This window comes from Sparus aurata, chromosome 5, assembly GCF_900880675.1.
Source record: "Sparus aurata chromosome 5, fSpaAur1.1, whole genome shotgun sequence".
NCBI classification, from domain to species: domain Eukaryota; kingdom Metazoa; phylum Chordata; class Actinopteri; order Spariformes; family Sparidae; genus Sparus; species Sparus aurata.
The window spans coordinates 27,026,166-27,046,741 of record NC_044191.1 but is presented as its reverse complement, the minus strand read 5'-3'; the positions used below and the strand labels follow the sequence as shown (position 1 = coordinate 27,046,741).

General features: G+C 43.0%; 1 protein-coding gene across 1 annotated transcript in view; it reads right to left on the bottom strand.

The window, feature by feature from the left end:
* Positions 1-8,256: 8,256 nt before the first annotated feature.
* Positions 8,257-20,576, bottom strand: part of fbxl17 (F-box and leucine-rich repeat protein 17) — a 227,919-nt gene continuing 215,599 nt past the window's right edge. The window contains exon 11 of the mRNA XM_030416214.1: positions 8,257-10,604. Coding sequence (XP_030272074.1) covers positions 10,467-10,604 — 138 coding nt within the window. The 3' untranslated portion in view covers positions 8,257-10,466. The remainder of the gene's footprint in view (positions 10,605-20,576) is intronic.

The following is a 20,576-nucleotide window of genomic DNA, read 5'->3' as shown; positions in this document are numbered from 1 at the left end:
ATTAAGATGAGAGAGTTGTATTATTGAAAACAAGACTTTTTAATTGGTTCGGCTGAGTTCATGAAACAGTATTATTACAATCTCTCTGTAAAGTTTGTCTTTTCACACTGCGGAAATATAAAGGATCCATTTTATGGGAGTTTGTGTATTTATTATAATCTTTTTTTTTAGGATAAGGTTTTCCGAAAGAAAACATAATTAACTCAATTTACCCGTTGTCTGCTTTAATTGTTCATCGAAAGCGGTGTCACTGGAATCAAAAGTTATTTCAGGTTCTGCAGGAGTTTTTTCCTATTATTTAGACTAACTTCACACAATGCTGACCTCTCATCTAAAATAAGATTGCTTACATGGAAAAACTTTTTTCGAAAGGAATCAGAGCGATGAGGAACAAAGGACAAGCAGCAAAGGCATTCAAAGAGAACAGGAAAACAATTCTCCCAGTCTGTCCCCTCCTTTTGTTTCCGTTCACTACAAACAGCAGGATCTTTAGGAAAAAAAACAAAGAAAAAAAGTCTCTCAGAGAATAGCTGTGAGGAGACAGGTTGTCAGTGCTGTAAACCACATGGATTAATTTCCTGAATAGTGGCTTTTATATGTTGTTTATGGTTACAATGGTGGGTGTTGGACAGGCAGACAAAAAAAAAAATCCATGGAGGCTGGTCACGTACTGTAACGCCTATAGGCACGGACACTGGTGGACATGCCTACACACACTCGCAGTCCGGCACTGACGCCGGTGCCAGCATATTGTTCCACATGTTTAGTTTTGAGATATGAATCCTGCCTTCTTTTTGATGAAGTCATTTCTGGCTGGTATTGAAGCACTGTAGCACACGCGGGAGACGAAAGATCACATCAGAGACGTGCTCGGCCGTCACGTAGCTGAACGTAGCCGCAGTGTTGACATGCAGACACTCGGCTAATTACTCCGAGGAGACAATACAGCGGAGCCAAATGCAACAAGCTGGGAGTCTGCAGTTAACATTATGATACTCCTATTGAGCACAGCGAGCAGGTCATTTGGCGAGTGCTACAAAAAAACTTCAGGCGCACTCAAAAGGGCTCTTCTGTCTACCTATTTCTGCACCGACCATAAGGGGAGCTCAGAGAATTGGACTTTTTACTAGGAGGCTGTTTGTTCAAATCCCTTAGCTGGGAGCACGAGGGCAGAGCAAAAAAGGAAAAAGAAGCCAGCGCATTCCCAAGCTTGTGGAAGTGACCCTGAGCAAGGCAATTAACACCCGGCTGGTCAAGTAGAAAAACGCTCTGTGAACAACAGCGGGGGGAAACCTCGGTTTCCCAGAGGTGTGAAATGTGTGTAACTGAATGTGGGTGAAGCGGGGCGTTTCGGAGAAAGCAGCCCAGCGCGCTCGGTCAAACTAGCCTGGGTAAATAGAGGTAAATAAATAAATAAAGCCTGTGTTTTTCAGAGCTCGGCCACAGCAGAGGAAGCACTGTCATGCTGGTTTGAAAAAGATCCCCGAACACTGTCTAAAGAGCGCAGCGGGGAACGTTGCCTTGGCCCACATCCTGTGCAAATTCACCCCATTTCGGTTTATCCAAAACACAATATTCTCATTACACCCAGTTGGCTCGCTGCGCTGTCATTTCATCTGGCTTTTCCGCACACCAGCACATTAGCCCCTTTGGTCTAGTAATGTTCAGAACATAACCCATAAAGAACCATTGTAATGTGTCTCCGCCTCATTATTGCCAGGTCAGTGTGTGGAGCAACACAGGAGAATAGGGTGCCTCGTATGGCTTGTTAATTCAACACCTCTCTCATTCAGCGCAGCGTTTGTACAGCTGGCCTTTTGAAGGGAGTTCAAACTATATACTCCTACACATGCAGACGCGTAGATATGCGGCGACACCGCACACACCGCGCACACCCGAACACAAACCCCTGTCCGCGCGCTCTGACATCACTCCACACCACCGGTTCCTGCCCAACCTTCAGCCCCCACCTTGGGAAATCACCCGGAGCCTGTCCAGCCACCAGGGCGTGAAATACACACCCCTGGAAAGCAACCGAAGGTGGGCGGAGGGACTGGGCGGTCGGGGTGCCGAGGGGCCGAGAGGCGGCGAGTAGCAAGTGTGAGCGTGTGAGATTCGGAGATGGAAAATGAGGGGAGAATTCAGCGAGGAAAATGCAAAGAGGAATGTTTGTGCGCGACTGTTCTGTTCTGGAGGGAGCGGAGGGGGGGGGGGGGGGGTGTCGATTGGGGGGTTCGGGTGGCGAGAGATGGAATTGAAGAAGGATTAAATGGACACTAGGTTTCAGGAGGAGGAGGAGGGGAGGAAGAAGGGAGGGGCTGCTTTGAAAGGAGGTCTTGGGGTGCACTCTTGGCCTTGAGACTGGGGCTCCGTCACGCCTCACGTCTCCACGAAGCCACTTGGGCCTGGCGCTCCAGAGGGGAGTCGGGCCAACCTTTGTTACAGTGGAGGAGTGGGGAGTGACAAGGCATACCAGCATGTCTGACATGTCAGAGCAGTTGGCTGGGAGACCCTGAATCTGGTCGGGTCTGACGCTGGCCATCTGTGGCTTTAGAACAGGGCCGGACTGTTTTAATTGATGAAAACCGCCCCAGGGAGGATGTGAGATCGTGCTTCAAGGAGAAAACAAAGAGCAGTCGGTGAATCAGCCGTTGATTAAATGTGCACCGAGTTATTTCAGCGAGCAAACAAGACCGGCGTATCCTTGGAGGAACCCTAATGGTAGCTAAATCAAAGACAGAGGGTTTTTTTTTTTTTTTTTTTTTTCAGCTGAAAGACAAATAGAAATATGCATGATCGGATTCGAGCATTGCTCAAGTCCCCAGTTGGATGTATTCATCCTTACTGCCTTCTCTCAAAAAGAGCTCCCTTTAATGTCACCCAGCGAAGGGAAGTGATGAAATGGAGCAATTATGTATCCATTTGTGCTATTCAGGTGAAACCAGGTGTAAAATTTCCAATCTGTGCACCTGCTGTATCTTTAATTCATTGTGCTTTCTCACCAGTATTGCCTGTTAGATGGTAATATTCAGAATATGGACAAAATATTACATGCAATAAATCTATTTAGCATCATCATTTTGCTTCCAGAGGAGGGGATTGTTTTCCCTGTGCAGGTTTACCCCCACAATTGCAACGGTTAAGTGCTGACAGCCAAACACAAACAAATCTTATAGGAGAAAAACATAACAGTTGCCCGTCGAGTTGTGCCGTAATAAGAGCGAAAATGCATCGCAATAAAACAAAATTGTCCCTCATCAAGAGGCAACATGCCTAATTAGATATCCAGACATTTAGGAATATGAGAAAGAAAACAATTCTCATCCTGAATGGGGAGAATTATGTTTTTTTAGGTGAAAACAGATAGCCAAGTCATCTCCCGTCAGGCTGCAGATTAATTTTCATTTTCCAAAAGAGTTTGTGCATATAAATATTCATGAACCACCTTGAAAAGCAATGGGCGACTTTTATAAGGCGGTCAGCGGAGAAACCAACAACCCCCTCCCCGCCCCTTCTCTGCAGCTGTGCTGATGATGGGGGGGTTGTTAGTTCATGATGAAAGACTCTCACTATCCACGACCTTTCCATTCTAAAACAAAGATTTGCACAATTAACTACTTTTAAATGTCATCCAACTGCCAAATCTGCATATCAACACCAAGCCTTGCATAGAAATGAGGGTGTTTGTGGAGGAATCATTTTTCTCCCCCTATTCCATCCCGCCGCAGCCGAATGGGGTTTCTTTCTCGGTTTTTTAGCCAGGAAGGAAATGTAAATGTCAACATATCTTGTGTGGAGATCCTTCTGTAGCTAATTAACCTTTGCCGTTCAGAAGCTAGACCGAGCGCTGCCTAAACACCGCAATTAACTCCAGCTTGAAAGACAGTGAGACAACATCTACATTGAGCCATACAACGGGGGGGGGGAAGTCACTGTGACTTCATTATCCTTGCACACACACGCTCTCTCCGCAAACCTCACTTTTTCTGAGGGTACTCATTGGTTGATATTGCCCCCAGGCGGCAGGAGCGAGCCCGTTGGGAGGATGTCAAAATTTGGTGGATTAACAAATCTCATTTCTTTTTATCTTCATGAGGTTGGACAGGAAAGCTGGTTTAGTTGTAGCCCCTGGTGAGAGGCAAACCATTACAGCGGAATTCATACTCATAAATCTTCATACATCAAGCCGGGGACTGCCGGGATCTATCATGTTCAAGTTCAATTTCCAGACGCAGTGACTAGGAGGAAAATTCGTCCTTCTCTAACCAACTTCATCCGTCCAAAACAAGTAAACGAGCAGGCGTGATTCAAACACTCGCTGTGAGTCTCGCCTGGGCCTGTACGGCACGGGCTCCTCCGGAGTCATGAATAGCAACACTGAGCTGGTTGCTGCAGCTCAAAGGCAGTGTCGGTTACAAAGTCAACCCATTAACATCTTCACTATTTGACACGATGCTCTTTCTCAACTGCAGAATCAACACAAGTCCATAGGCGGGCAGAATACCACAGGTAGCCAGGCAAAATGCCTCCTCGCTCCCCTGGGAGGGGGTGAGAACAGTATATGATGATTGACAGGAAATATTTGGGTGTTATATGTTGATAAATATCGAAGCTCTTGGCCCCGATGCGGATAAATGATTGACATAATTTCCAAGGGAAAGGAAGACTCTGGGTTTGGAGAGGGCAGGGGTGAAGCGGAGGGAATGCTGGGAGGTGCCAGAGTAAAGTTGATTCAGTGTAGGATGAAGAGGATGAAGGGAGGCTTTAGCGGGGTAGACCCTCCGCAGTCGGCCACTGGGAGCCAGTCAGGAAGAGAAGGAGACTCTTTCAACCACATGGAAGCCGTGTGAGGCGAAGATGACCATCCAAGGTCATGGAAAATACTCTAAGGCAAGACACGGCTTGTTCAGAAAAGCCGTGAATACGTTGCTCTGCACAAGTAAGATTTCGGTATAATGATGGTCCCAAGCTGGTGATGGGGGCTGCACTGTATCAGATGGCTACTACAATAGACCTCATCAAACCTCATCACGGGCACCACCAGTGGCTGGATCAACAAGTTACTGCGTGTTGGCTAACAAGCATACCGCCCACCCTCCATCTCTTTCTAAGGCATCACAAACACAAAGACTCAGACATGCTTAGTTCTTGACAATCCACGAGTGCTTAAGGAGGGAGGACTGCCATGTTTCTAAAGCACAGCCTTCATCATGAAGAGATGCTCTGTATCAATCCCTGCGAGGAAGTTCAAAGGAGCCTCTACCTTTTCAGTCGAGGACATCCGTCAATGTCAGCTATGATTAGGTCTCGAAAAATACTAATTTCTTGGGAGGACTAGACTAACGTCCTTGCAGGTCCGACATGACAAATGTCCTGTATGGTCAGCGTCAATTCTTATCAGCTCCTCATTAAAAATGTAATGACCACATGAATATTTACCAAGTTTAATTACTGCTCTCTATTGCTATTCCGCCGTGCCCCGCGAGCTCTTTTTCTTTTCCGGAGGGCAGTTTCTCTTCCAAGTGTCGGACAGACGCCTCCTTCCACCTTGATGAATATTGCAGAAGTCCGAGGAGTGTGAGCCATTGATGGAATCCACCTCAATCAGCGGGAGAATCGATGGCATACACTCACATTTGCAAAGGCGCTAATTGGCAGCAGTAAAATTCAGCAAGCTGCATAATTTACCCGAGAGAGAGAGATGGGAGGGGAGTGTGGGGAGATCAGCTCATTTGCAGCAGAGGTATTTAAAAAACCCTGTCAGTCTAAAATCAGAAGGCCTTTGACAGATGCAGAGGAGACCAAGCCAAAGGCCGAATTATTAATGTCTCTGCTTGTCAGGGCCAGTGAAGTACAATCTATTGAACTAGGGTTTTTCTTGCTGGAGAAATAACACTGAAAAGCTATTCACTGAAGGGCAGTCTTTTTTTTTTTTACACCCTCACTGGCTCATATACAGGCCAAACAGTCAAACACACCAGAAAAACATCATTCAGTGAACATTTGTCTGTTTTATATCTTTTATAGACAGTCGGTGGAAGAGAGCAAGGAGGGCAAGGCCTCAGCTCTCCTCGCAATGATAGTTGTAGATTTCTCACTCTGTTTCCGTGATAAGAGGGTGCAGAGGAGATAAAGAGCGAGTTAAAACTGTGACCACAGACACCCTTGCACACCTTTAAGGAACTGACCCTCTGACTTCCAGGTCAGACCTGCTTTGTCCCGACACCTGGAGAAGCAGCAATCCTCATCAGTGGCTTCGAGGCACAGCAGTCGGACTTCGGTACACTCCAGGATCAGGTGAAAGCCTTCATGAAGTGTTGATACATCGCTACTTAGGGGCGGCTGTGAATCAGGGGTAGAGCCAGCGTCTTGGTAGCGGAAGGACGCTGGTTCGATTCCCCTGGTCTGCATGTTGAAGTGTCCTTGAGCAAAATACTGAACCTCAAACTGCTCCTGATGTGCTGGTCGGCACCTGGCATGTTAGCCACTGCCATCAGTGTATGAATTACGGTAAGTCACTTACAGAAAAAAATGTTCCAGTGCATTATTGTGGTTTACAATGCAGCAGGACTTTTGTTCCATGTTACACCCCTTTCTTTCTTTCACATGTGTGCTTCCTGTATTTACACTGTTGCTATCTAATAAAGGCCAAAAGTGCCAAATGAAAATGATATATGAGATATATATCTATATATATATATATATATATATCTGTATATATATATATATATATATATCTATATATATATATATATATATATATATAATATATATATATATATATATATATATATATATATATATATATATATATATATATATATATATATATATATATATATATATATATATATATATATCTATATCTATATCTATATCTATATCTATATCTATAGATATAGATATAGATATATATATATATATATATATATATATATATATTTTGTAATTTCAAATCTTCTGCAGCTGTAATGCTGTTATCACTTTGTTGTGAGTCAGTGTTGTTCCAACAGTTACGGGGGATGAACACCTGTGAAATCTATTTCAATCAAACAAAGCATGCCTGTACCAAACACTGGTTTGTGATGCTGACACTGTTCCAAAGAGATGTTCAAAAAAAAAAAAAAAAAAAAAAAACAAGCGAAACATTTCAACATAATGCATTCTGGTACAAAACCACAAATAAAAAACAAAAAAACAACATTACAGTTTTTAATCAGCACATTTCTGAAAGAGTTTGGCCAGAAATGTAAAATTAGGAATGAGCAACAGGGATTGTACAGGTGTTGGCATCCATTCACTGTGGCAGTGTTTGACGTGGACAAGTAGAAAATGAAAATTTCTCTTCACTCATCTCCACAGTTGAGATGTTTAAAGAGCAGATTCATCGTTATACAACTTAAAGATGTGTTGTGAGCATGCATGTGTTTCATGAACTGACAAAAACACGGCTCCCACGTACGTTGATTGCGATTAGAATAAGATCCTTTAGCTGTGACTCAGGTGGATTGAACCTCGAGTTGACACAAATTGTGTTGACAACTCAAAGAATCTATCTGGGTGAGAAGCAACCTTCACATCCCGTTTGATGCCACCGTTCATGTTTGATCGGCGGACATGAAACAACACAAACACACTGAACAGTAAAATAGGCACTTGAAAGGGACAATATTGTCAAAGAGAGGCGACATATTGAGGGACAGCTTTTACAGCTCTTTGAGGCCCCTTGCTGTCTTGCTGGGCGGTGGGCTGACGTCTCCTCACTTCGTCTCAGACGTGAAGCTCCTGTGATCGCGACAACCGCTCTGACCTTGACATCGCGCGCGCCCCTTCAACGGGAACGCAGGTTGGCTGCCGTCATCGCGTCGGGAGAAAATACATTATCAATGCATGGACATCTGTGGAAAACATCTTTATTTCTAACGATACAGAGGCATCAGTATGCCAACCTTGTGCATTCCAAGGCCTTTAGCTGTGATGGGAAAACATGCTGGCATCCTGATTTGCATTTAACCTGAGAATACAGATGCAATCTATGTTCGTTTTGAAATTCACCATGTCTACCATTATGGTATCTCTGGTATTAGTGTTGAAATATACTTGGTGTAATAAAAAATGTCTGCGGAAAGAAGGTTTTTTTTAAGCAGTCCACAGATGATGGAAAATGAGCGGAAAACTATTCCACTGTCATTCTGTATATTCTTCTCTTGCCTCAATTTCACACACACAAAGAGAAAAGAGGAAGAAAAAAAGAGCTTGAAGTAGTAGTGTTTTATTCATCTTTATGTAAATCCAGTCATTTACGGTTGCCTTAACAAATCAGGAATCAAGTGTGTCAACATCTAGCAGAGAAGAAAGTGCATATGGGGATTACAAAAGAACAGAAAACGGAACAAAAAACAGGCCGAGGGAGAAATTCTCCCTCGATTAAAGTCTACAAATCCTGACAAGGGTAGAATGAACATGGTTTTTTAATTGTCTGAAATCTCTATATGCTGTAGAAAGTTTACAGTCTTACTCAAACCCTTAAGCCCAGTAAGCTATTGTGTGATCGAGTGACAGTGTGTGGAGGCTGAGCCCAGAGCTGGTTCACACCATAGAAAAATACCCTGGTTATTTGCATTTTTTTTTTTTAAACTGTACACTACTAAATTTCTATAGAATAGATGGAAAAAAAAAAAAAAAAGATCAACTCCTACCTACCAACTTCTACCGGCCTTGGTTACGGGCCCAAGCCAGTTTTTTCTTTACATCCTACACCACTAATAAAGATAATTCCCTCATTGCGTTGCTACATTGATAATATTACAAGTATATGTTTCAAAACCAATAATAGGCTAAGTAAATCCCACACAGTATTCATTTATACGTATATATCAGATCAAACAATGGGAATATAGTATCAGATAAACATTTCTTTAGTAGATCCCGGGTTGATTGCAGGCTGCTAATTCGGTGGCGATTACCGACTGACCACTTAAGGCAACGTTCCCTCTTACCTGTCATCACGATGGTTGTGGTTAATTTATTCTGATAACATGACCATGTTTTTTTTTTCTTTTCTTTTAGGTAAAGGCAACTTCTATTTCAAGCATGGTTCGATTTCATTCTTCTCCTGACTCAAGGTGATGCTCAGTCAACCTTAAATCTACACACGGCATCGGAAGCAGCACTGTTCCCGAGTCCTACAGGGGCTAATTTAAAACGTCAGATCAACTTAATTTCATCCTGTCTCGTCTCACGTCAATTATCTCTTTAGCTGAAAAAATAAGGTGAGAATCTCAATGTAAACATGCATTTTTTTTTTCCAAAGGAGTATTCAGTGCTGTTTTCCTGCCATGCATTTGCCAGGGGGTTCGACTGATTCGTGGCCTGAATTTTTCCTTCCGTACCGTGACAATGTGCAGTTTAAGTCACAGCGAAGAGCTCTGTCCTTCAAACGGAGCCTTGTCAACAATCTCAACAAGTGTGAGTCCACAGACGCCTTGAACACTGTACTGAACATCCAAGAGAGGAGCAAAAAAACAAAACAAAAAAATCTTCTAATTAGGCAAAATAAACATCACAGGTTCCTCAGAATGCCTGACGTGAGCTCTGAAGGCCCGGCAGTTCGGTTGTCTTCCCAGACTGAAAGTTGTGGTATTGTCGTCTCCTGATCTCCGAGTCTCTGCTGTGTCTCGTGTGATCTCACTTGCAGCAGTTGAGTTCAGTTTGAAGGAAGCAAACACTGCAGAGGGCTGACGTGGGCGCAGCGCTCGCGGGACATCAGTTTCAGTTTGTGCAACAAACCGTTTTTGAATCTACTTTTCTCATTAAAAACAACTGTGGTCGGACCATCGCTGAATGTCTGTTTGGATCTTTTTCACATCATCAGGACCAGGCCTCCCCCCCACTCTTATGCAACTTCACACTTACTCCATCAAAGGTGACGTGGAGGATTTAAAATGTATGAGGATTAATACTCTATCAAGTAACACTCACTTAAATTAGATATCAAATAAACACTTGTTGGTGCACTGCTTTGCACCCCCCAAAAAAGACTGTCACTCGAGGTTCTGGTCCGAGAAAGTACACTACATTGTTGCACGTATAGATGATGATGTTGAGGGTGAATCAGTCGAGTTGTTGATTCTTGTCATTGTGAAGTCTGACTTAATTATAAAATACCAGGCGGCAAGTTTTACTTAAATTATTAAAATGGGAGATTTGCTTCGAATGAAACGGTTGATGGACCAGACATTTTTGTCTATGTGTGTGTGTGTGTGTGCGTGTGTGTGTGTCGCTACATGCTCACATGCATGTTTGAACAGTGGATGAGAAGCAAACATGACTGAGCTGCAAATGTTGTGTGTGTTCGTGTCTGTACACCAAAAAAGGGGAAGTCTGTTTAGATATGCGTTCGTGTGTGTATCCATGTGTATGTGCACATGTGTGTGTGTGTCTGTCTGCTTGTGATCCAGCGGTAGCTACGAAGCGTTTGAGGTGTTGGGGCTCCAGCCCATTTGATAAGCTCTCTCCAGGGTTCTCTTGCAGTCCTGCATCACTGTGCTGAAAACTATGTGAGGGTACTGGACCACCAGCCTCTCCACCGTCTCCTCGTTCACCTGTAAAACACACACAGACCGCACACCGTTACTATTTGACCCAATTTCCCTTTTGTGCCTTATATGCAAACAGCTATAATGCAGTTAAGTTTACTTTAATTGAATCTTATACATGTTGGTTAATGAGTTTTGGCTCACTGTCCACTTCCTTACTTGTTTTCCAGAGTTTCTGACTACATCACACAGTCTTCATGTGCAGATGCTCATCAATTTTGGCTTAACAGATTAGTGGTAAGTCTTAATATTTACGCTTTCACGATGACTGAGGATGCTGCATCTGCTGATAAAGACCGTACGACATGGCAGGAAGCTCAGAACAAGTGAGTAAGTGGATGGAGAGTTTAGAGCTTTTTTTTTTTGCCAACAGCTGTTTCCGAGGTCAAGAATTAACCACGAATCAGAAATTAGCGTACATCTCCAAATCCTAAAAAAAGCTGGGACGCTGTGTAAAACTTAAAAAAAAAAACCAGAATGTGATATTTTGCTCATCTGTTCTTTACACACACTAAATTAAAAACAGCATAAAAGACAATACATTCAATGTTTTCACTCATTAACTTAATGAAACTTGACAAGTTAGGACGGGAGCGACAAAAAGACTGAGAGAAGTTGCTAAATGCTCCAAAAACACCTGTTTGGAACATTCCACAGGGAAAACAGGCTCTCTGGTGTGACGATCATGATTGTATGTACGGTTTCTCATGTTTGGGCACTGCAGACATGTTTGTCCCGTTTGTTCCCCGTATGCACCGGACAGTTTCACAGCATCTCAAAGCAATATTCCGGTGACACATTGAAACAGCTTTTGCTTCCTTGTCATCACTACCAATTTTCATATCGTTAAAAAGATTCCTTCATAATGCATTTCCATTTAAAGTGATTTGGGGGGGGGGACATTCAGTCATCTTTCTGCGGAAAAATATATGTTTGCAGCCTTCAGCAGTCTGAGTAAATCAAATAAAATGGCCATCTTAAGAAGTTAGACTCGCTTTCGTTCACAGTTCACAAGAGGGAATTTTGAGCTATAAAAGACCATCATTTTGGATCCCCCCCCCTTTTTATCTGACTCACTCCGACCGCTGAAGCCTCACATTAACTTCAAATAAACCGAGCATAACAGAACGAGGACTGTGGACTTTGCACCCCCCATCAGTCGCACCGGACATCTTATAGTGGCCAGTTTGAACGGGAGAAACGGCGAGATTAATTTTATTGTTCACATGGGCCTAATATGTCCTTTAAAGATACTGCGCTATTTGTCTGATTGGTTTGAACTTCTGGTTAAAAGCTACTGCTCGTTATCACTAATGTTACCATGGACATTTATTAAAATTCCAATATTAGTAAGTTTAGGGAGGTCAAAGATCCATAATTTCCATGATTTCATCTAATCAAGCCACTCATTTCAGAATCATTCAAGATTCCTTCATTCGGTATCAGTACAGATTTCCAGGCTAGATACATTAAAATGAGGCAATCATCTTAAAAACCATATAAATGTAGCAGAAATATTGCTTAAGGTGACATCAATTCAGATTTTTGGACAGCTTAATTTAAACGGGGTAATTTAAGAATCCGTCGCCCGTCTCCGCATCGCTCCATGATGCCTTATTAAGATAATCAGAACCACAGATTGAACTGTTAGCGCCCTGTCAAAACAGCAGTGTACTCGACTAATGTGTGAGATAGGCCATTTCTTAAGAGCATAGTCTATGCACACACACACACACACACACACACACTGTTGATCCTCAGCAACGGGTTTAGCACCAGAGGACAGCTGAGCTCAACAGGCTAATGAGGCCTTCTTGCTCTCAGAGGAAAAGACAAGCAGCTAATAGCCACCCCGGCTCTTCTTTTCCAACACTGTCAGGCCGTCACTGAATCACAGAGAGGCCGAGAATCTGAAAAAGAGCAGAGGCAGAGCAACCCTGGAGACCTTGAGGGGTTAACCACAACCCACCCTGAACCAACCCCCGCCCACCCGCGAGCATGACACTTTCCAGGAGAAATGATGTATAAACACTCACACACATGTTGAGCACACAGTCGTCTGTTGTTGCCAAAGCAGTGACAAAGTGTTGCACAGTTCTCCCCGAGCTCATTGACCGAGAGCCCTCCAGTTTCTGTGTTTTCTGGAAGAAAAGTCTCGCAAGGGCGAGAGTTCCCTGGTTCTTGCTTAGGTTATGAACCGTTTTGGCTGTTATTTTTCTGTCTAATTCCTTCTGTCGCTTCATCGAACACAATCTATTTAAGTGGTGGGTATCAGCAAGTCCCTGTCAATAAGAGACATAGAAAAAACACTAATGGCCAGACAGACAGACAGACCAAAAAAGAACAGGCAGAATCAGGACAAAACCAGCTAAATCAGAGAGAGAAATAAATGTGCTCGAGCGAACGGACCACTGATGCCTCTCGGGTCACAGAAGGGAGGTGGAAAATTGCACGGCGCGAGCGAATTCAATAAGACTAAAAGGCAACAACAGCCTGTTAGCTTTCGCCTTGATTGCCAAGGAAGAGACATCGAGCTGGTGTTCGACTTCTTGACGCCAGCGCACAGAGGCTTAGCAGACACTTTCAGGGTACCGTCAGTACAGGAATTAAAAAAAAACAAAAATCAAGACCACCGAGTCAAAAAGTCTCTCAAACTTTCATGTGTTTGTTTTTTGTGATCAGACGCAAAGAGAAAATTCTGAGTGCCAAAAAACAGTCCTGCCTCAGTGCTCTCCTCGGTCAGAAAGACAGAAGAAAGACTGGCAGAGGGCTTTAAACTTGAAACAATACTCTGACACCTCCACTGCTAGAAGCCTGCAATTAAAGCAACATTATGTCACTTTTTTTTACCTCAAAATAACATTTTGATGGTATAGTGTCTCGTAATAGGGTGAATGGTGTCTCTTTGTTTTTCTGCAAGCACTTTTGAGGCAAACTGAGCCGTGCTGAATTGAATTTCCTCTTCCAGTTTAACTGTGGCGAGTTGAACTGAGCTGCGATGGACTTGATCCGGAGAGGGGCCAAGCCGCGGCCGCCCCTCGCCTCCGAGCGGGCTGTGCTGATGTCTCGCGACTGCAGCCAACCTGTAACAAGCATCCGTCTCCCCCTAAAAAGCGATACTGAACTCATGTCTGTTCAGGAAACCAGAGAAAAAGACGTTTTTAAAGTCTGTGTTCAGTGCTCAGTACTACTGCAGCCTCTAACTGAATCTTTAGTTTCTTTTGTCCCGTCACTGGTGTGTTTTACTGCTTCACTTTCAGCTGTTTCAGGAGTCAATTTCTACATGAGGCTGCCTCAAATCAGCAGGTACCAGTAGAAATGATTAAATTCACGCAACACTTACATTGCTTTGATCAATAATCATTAGTAAAGCTGATGCACTCACGAAACGAGTCTCAAGATATCGACTTAAAGACTCCACATTATTATGAGATAATAAGCACTCTAAAGGCCAGACGGTTTTACAAGACCAACCATCCTTTCAGCCATCATTTCCTTCTTCTGCTGTGATGACCAAACTCAAGTAGAGCGGTAATGTTTACCACGAAGGCAAAAAACAGGAGACCTTCTGGAAGTTTTATCTTAAAGGACACAAAAGAGGTTACTAACAATGTGAATATCTGCGCCTTCTAATAAATGATTCACTGGCTGATTACAATAAGTGCGTTTACATCCACCTGTTTTTACACCCATTATTAGTTTGTGCCATCACTGCCTTTTGTTGTCTCCACGTGTCAACTTCCAGTTCCTTAGCTCTGCCGTGGAATAGGAGCCAGAACATTTTCTTCAGAATATTATGAAATCCCAGAGAAGTTGACCTCTGACCTTTTGGATCTGAAATGCCATCTCATCATTATTTTATCCTATTAGACATTTGTGTAAAATGTTGCCATAATTAGCATATGAATTGTTGAATAATGTCTAAGAATGTGTTTTGTGATTCCACAGTGAACTCGACCTTTGACCACTGAATTCCACTCAGTTGGTTCTCGAGTCCAAGAGGCTGAGTCTTCCAAATATGAAGAAATTCCATCAAGTCATTCCTGAGATATGGTGGTTTCACAGGAATGGGACACCATGAGGTCACAGTGACCCATGACCTTTGACCACCAAAATATAATCGGTTCATCCCGAATCCAAGTGGACCAGATTTGAAGAAGTTCCACCAGTAAGTTCTTGAGATATCATGTTAACAAGAATGGGGCGGATGCCCAAACACAATTTATGATGTCCATGATGCCTGTGACGTTCCCACTGACGAAATGTGGAATAACAGAAACAAGAACTGTGCATAAATACGATATCTCCGCTATGTTTTCCACAGTTACTCTAGTTTGAGTTTGCAGCCTGCTAATTAATTCTTCTCGTTTGATGTTTTTCTGAATATTCTGATAAAAATGTGATAATTTCGACAAGCTGCTGCACATTCTGGGTTGCAAATGGACAATGGTGTTGATTGTCATGTGGCTGCACCTTCTGCTTCTCTGTGGTTTAATGAGGCTAAGACTGCTCTGGTTATTTTTTCTGGCTGATCCTTTCAATAAAACTATCAAACAAATCCTGGCAAGGGCAACAAATTGAGTGAATTTTATAATTCAACAGTGGTTCACAGAAGCAAGGATTAATGCAGCCTCTTCTTTTGCTCTTTTAGGATTTGACCCGGGCGTCTGACAATCTTAAATCATAAATTAAGAGCTTTTCATTGACTGTCTGATCTGTCAACTCTTGGATCCTTTTCAACAAATTTAGCAACTGGCTTCAAATGGTGATCATTAGCTTTAATGTGATGTTGGATCACCCTCACACCTGTGTTTTTTTTTTTCTTTTTTAAATGACTTTATGGGGACTTTTAATGCCTTTATTAGATAGCAGCAAAAAGGAAAAGATGAGAGGAAACGAGGAAGAGAGATGCTTCAAAGGTGCCTGGCAAGATTTAAACCGGGGACTTGCGGTTCGTGTTCGGTGTCTTAAACTCAGAGCAACAGGGGCGACCCCACACCTGTTTTTTTTTTTTTTTCCCAGACAAACACCTGCGGTTTGCCTACAAAGATGGCTGTCTTCAGAGAGAAGACCAAAGCAGGAGCAGAAGAGCAGCTTAAGCGAGGTCTCTAAAGGATGCCGCTACAGAGAGAAGTGAAGTTTGTTATGACATATGGCTCAGCCTCATTAGCAGATAAAATGACAAACCCCTGATTGCCTTCATAACATATTATGCTATATTCTTGAAAAGAGAATGAAACATCCCCCGGCTCGTTAATCAGGGCTTAATTACAATTAAAACAGATCTAAAGAATAGACCTGTCAAACTGATGGGAGGCCATAACATTCATTAATGCTAATTTAGTGCAGCTACACTTGCTGAACAAACACGGCGCGCACAAAATGGCTCCCAATCAAAACGCTGAATCATTTCCTAATTGCTGGTTGCGCCAACGCTAATGTTTGAGCTGTGACGAGATTCCTTCGACTGAAATCATGAAAAGACTATCGACTGACCCGCGCCGCTCTCTGATAATACCATGTTGACAAGAAAAGAATCAGGATCGTCAAGAAACAATCAGTCTTTTTGTGTCGTTTTCCAAGTTTTGAAATATAATTACTGTCACATTCAACAGAAATAATTGGAATTCAAACACCTTATTATATTGCACGGGGGAAAGTCAATCAAGACTGAAGAAAAAATCGATTTTACCATCAACCAAATCCACGCCTGTATAAATTTTGAATGGTTAGAACACAGCACACTAACTCCTTGTACCTGGTTTGAGATTTATTTTAAGTCAATGGCGTCTTGGAATGACGAATGCTTTTGTTCATTTCTCAAACAGCTTTTTTGCTGGCGGACAGAAAATCCCGCTGACAGAAAATCAGTTGACAGAGGCATTTATACATCATAGCATCCATTAACTCTACTCCGCTGCACGAAATGACAGCCACGGTTACTGTAAGTCTTAAACACAGCGTCGTGTAAAAGAACCCTCTCCTACAATCCCCCTCACTCTCTCCAGAAATGAGGCTGTGTGCCCTTTTGCGTGGCTCTGTGGTATGTTGAATGAGATGTGATGACATCACCACACCTGCTTGGTATTTGTGGCTCAGGGCTGATGTGAGACATGAAGGTCAGACTGAATCCTGTGGGTAACTGCATGGCAGACGGGGGAGTCCTCCGGTTACGAAGACTTTTTCAAACCAGTGATTCAGCTGTTTTTTTTTGTGTGTGTTTTTTGTGTGAAATTCTGTTACCGGGCAAAACTGTGCTTAACGATATTTTGTTGCTAGGCAACATAAGCTTAAAAACGATATCAAAAAGTACAGGGGGCTCCTGTTGACTCAATGATGCTTTAGATACATGGCTCTGGTTCTTTTATTTAGTTTTTTCCTTTCGCCCCAAACAGTCTTGATCCAGTGTACTGTACTGCACAACCCCTCCGCCGAACGTGCTGCCAAGTGTGTAGGATTGCCATATGATAGAGCGGCTCGCTGCTCACTGATGATTCTAATCTCTGAGAAGCATCTGGGAGCACAGCCACAGCTATCTGGAGCAAGGCCTATACTTATGATATTTTCCCCCATTTTAACTTCAAAGATGCTGCCCCGTAGATCTAAGTGCGGCGTAATGCATGCTGACGGGCAATGTGCCGCTGTCAGGGTTTACAAGAGGGTGAGAGAGAGATGTGGGGAAAAACAAAAAAGATGTATGTCTGATACGCTGTTTGGCAAACACTGTTATTCGAACATGATGTACGGTGAATGCGAATAGGGTTGTGTGTGTGTGTGTGTGTGCGTGTGTGAGTGCCTGCTGACAACCGCCCCTCCACTTTTACAAGTGACGGCTGAAGTTAAGTGACGGCGAGTTCCCGAGCTGACCTCTGCTCTCCCTGTTGGAGTGCTTCCTTTCTTAACGGTGAGCTCTTCTTTTTCAAGACTGATCCTCCGATGCAAATGCACTCTATCACCACGTAAAATATACATTTACCGCAAGCTCCGGGCTTTTCCCACTAGTAAGCAGCGCCGTAAAACACGTCGTAAAGATGACTAATGCAGCGGCGGCTCACATTCTCAGCGGAGGGGAAAAAAGAAGAAACTGGGTCATAAATCGATAATCAGATACACAAACACCAAGATACATATCATATTGGACTGGGGTGGTGAGAACGCCCTCTGAGTGCTCCGAACAATCAAGGGAGGGAAATGGAATACAGAGAGAGGGAGAGAGTTTAGGAAATAGAAGGCTAAAAGAAATATGGCCCCTGCTCCTTCCGAATATATCAAATACGCTCGGCGCGGTCTCGCATGCAGAAACAAGGATCCTGGAAAAAGCAATAAAAGCTACAGTTTGATGTTGATTTAAATGATTGCGCATGCAGATATCAGAAAACAAAGATGTGTTTGTTCCCAATAAAAAATGGCCCTATTTCTTTGTATTTCCTCCATGTTTTCATTAAGTTCAGCACAGGTCTGCAGGGCTCTTTTCCTCTTTCCCTTTTTCTTCTTCTTCTTTCCTCCCATTTTCTCCGGCCATGTGGCAGCCATTTCTAGTCCCCGGCCCCATAAAGAGAGACAAATACCCCCCGTTCCCTGTCTACTCCCATGTACAGAGTGCATCAGTCAACCAGTAAATACATTTGGGGTAAATGTTTCAAAAGCCTGTTTAGGCAGCAGAAGAATGCAGTGCATCAGGTCTTAGTAAAAGGCAGCTTAAACAAGTCTGGATTTAAACAGGCCAGATTTATAGCCTTCTTTAAACTGCTCAGAGGAAAAGCCCCCGTTGTAAAGTTTCTAAACGAGTGACTGGACAAGTGAAAGATAGTCCTCCATCTCAGATAAGAGGGAGAGAGGGAACGAACGGAGGAGAAATAAAGAAACAAAGCAGAGGAACTCAGAAGTGTTGTGACAGAAAAGAGGTCGCCACAGACTTATTCTGAAGGATTCAATATTTCTAAATGAACTATTGATGCATTGGCTCGGAAGCTTAAGGAATAGACTGCTCTTTACCGAGCAAAGCCTGAGCTCGACCATTTTTTGATTCAGTCCCAGAAAGCCGAGCGACCCCTCACAGAAATCTGCAGTGCATGGCTCTGAATGTGCTTTTAAAAAAAACCAGGTCAGGCACCGCTTGCGACAACTAAGGTCTGGTCCCGCTCACACACCCTCATCCCTGCACAGTATCAGACAGCGGCAGAACTGAAAAGGAGGGTGTCAGTGTATATGCTCACTCACACACACACACACAGTTACACACTCACACATGGAGGAATGGGGGCTCAAACTGAACAGGGTCAGGGGACGAGGTTCTGGAGGCTAGGTTTGTAAACCCCACACTCCATCACGCGTGACAAAGGTAACTAAAGGAATGTGTACGAGGCTCAGTCCAATCCCTCTCTGTAAGACCGGCCCTCTTATCTCTGCAGACTGGAGGAAAACATTCCATAACTCAAGAGCCTTTTCCACAATTTATTTGTCGGTCTTAGAAAAGAAAACATGGTAAAACACTATCACAGCTAACATCTATTAGGTAGAGCTGAACTGAAGCTAATTAAAAATGGGAATCCGTTGTGTTGTGACACGGTGGACTAACAAGCCGTGGAGTTACACTTGATGTTCTGGTAGCAATCTCACAGGTGACTGTGGGTTGTTTTTAGCATTTATACTTCAAATGAAGCACGAGAAAAGTGTGACGCTGTAATTACCTGGGATAGACAAAAAGAAAGTATGGATACAACCTAATAATATAATAATATTATTAGGTTTATTTATCCTTTTACTAGGGGTGGACCTGATTATCGGCCCTGGTAGATCATTGGGCCGATATTCAGCATCAATATTGGCGATTTCCCTGTCAGATTGCGGATAAAATGCTATAAAAAAGTGCTACTTTGGACGTGATGCAGCTTCCTCTCACACAATGTCCCGCACACAACAATATCTGATTGCTAACACATCACAATTAACAGCCTATAGACACATAATTAGAATCTGCAAAGTAAAGTAAAAAAAAAAAAAAAAAAAGCAAATATATCAAATAAATGAATCAAATTACTGAAGTGAAGTCTCTGAAAATTGTACTTAAGTTTCATTTTTACTGAGACTGAATAGCGGTCCCATATATAAGTTCCCAGTCTCCTTGATTTCTAATAATAGGTACCAGTATAGTCCCTGAAAAAGACATATCAATCGCCCCCTAACTTTATGCATCATAAAGATATCAAATCATAGTAAAAAAAAAAAAATCTGATTGTAACCAGCGTAAGTTCACTTCAGATGTAAGTGATTTCAAAGCATATCACAGCTAAAAAAAAGACAGAAAGAGAAACAGACAGGCCCCTGGAGAAAGAAAGAGAAAGAGGCGTTGTGAAAGGGTGACAAACAGAGGGATGAGATAGAGACAGAGACAGGGAGTTCACGTTCCTACTACAGGGACTAGTCGAGGTCATATATTGTTCTCACTGGCAGAGTACAATAAGATAATAACAAAATGGTGAATGCCCTGTTAACTGAAACCAATCCTTCCTCTTCAACTGGCAAACAGCACAATGAAATAAGGTGGGTGCGCACACACACACACACACACCCCACCAGAAACGATAGGAAATTCCAGAGCGGCTTACTGGAGGTCAGACACAAGCAGAATTCCTTAACGATAATCACAACAGAGCTACTGTGTTTAATTTCTTTTTTTTTTTCTTGCCTCGCACGACTCCCTTGTTCTTCAGAATAAATAAAGAACAAGGTGAGCTTGACCCTGTCCTCCCAAAGAACACCGTGATACAAAATTCATAGCGACTCTTAGGAGCGAGGAAAGCTCGGATTAGATGTTGCGGACCGGTCAGCGTTACAAACAAGCCCCTGAGCAGAACTCAGTGATCTCATCTGTAAAAAAAAAAAAAAAAAAAAGCTAATGTGTGAACACCGCCTCCTGTAGAGTGATTATTCTGAATTAGGAGTTAATTCTGACTGATCAAATGAGAACACCGCAAT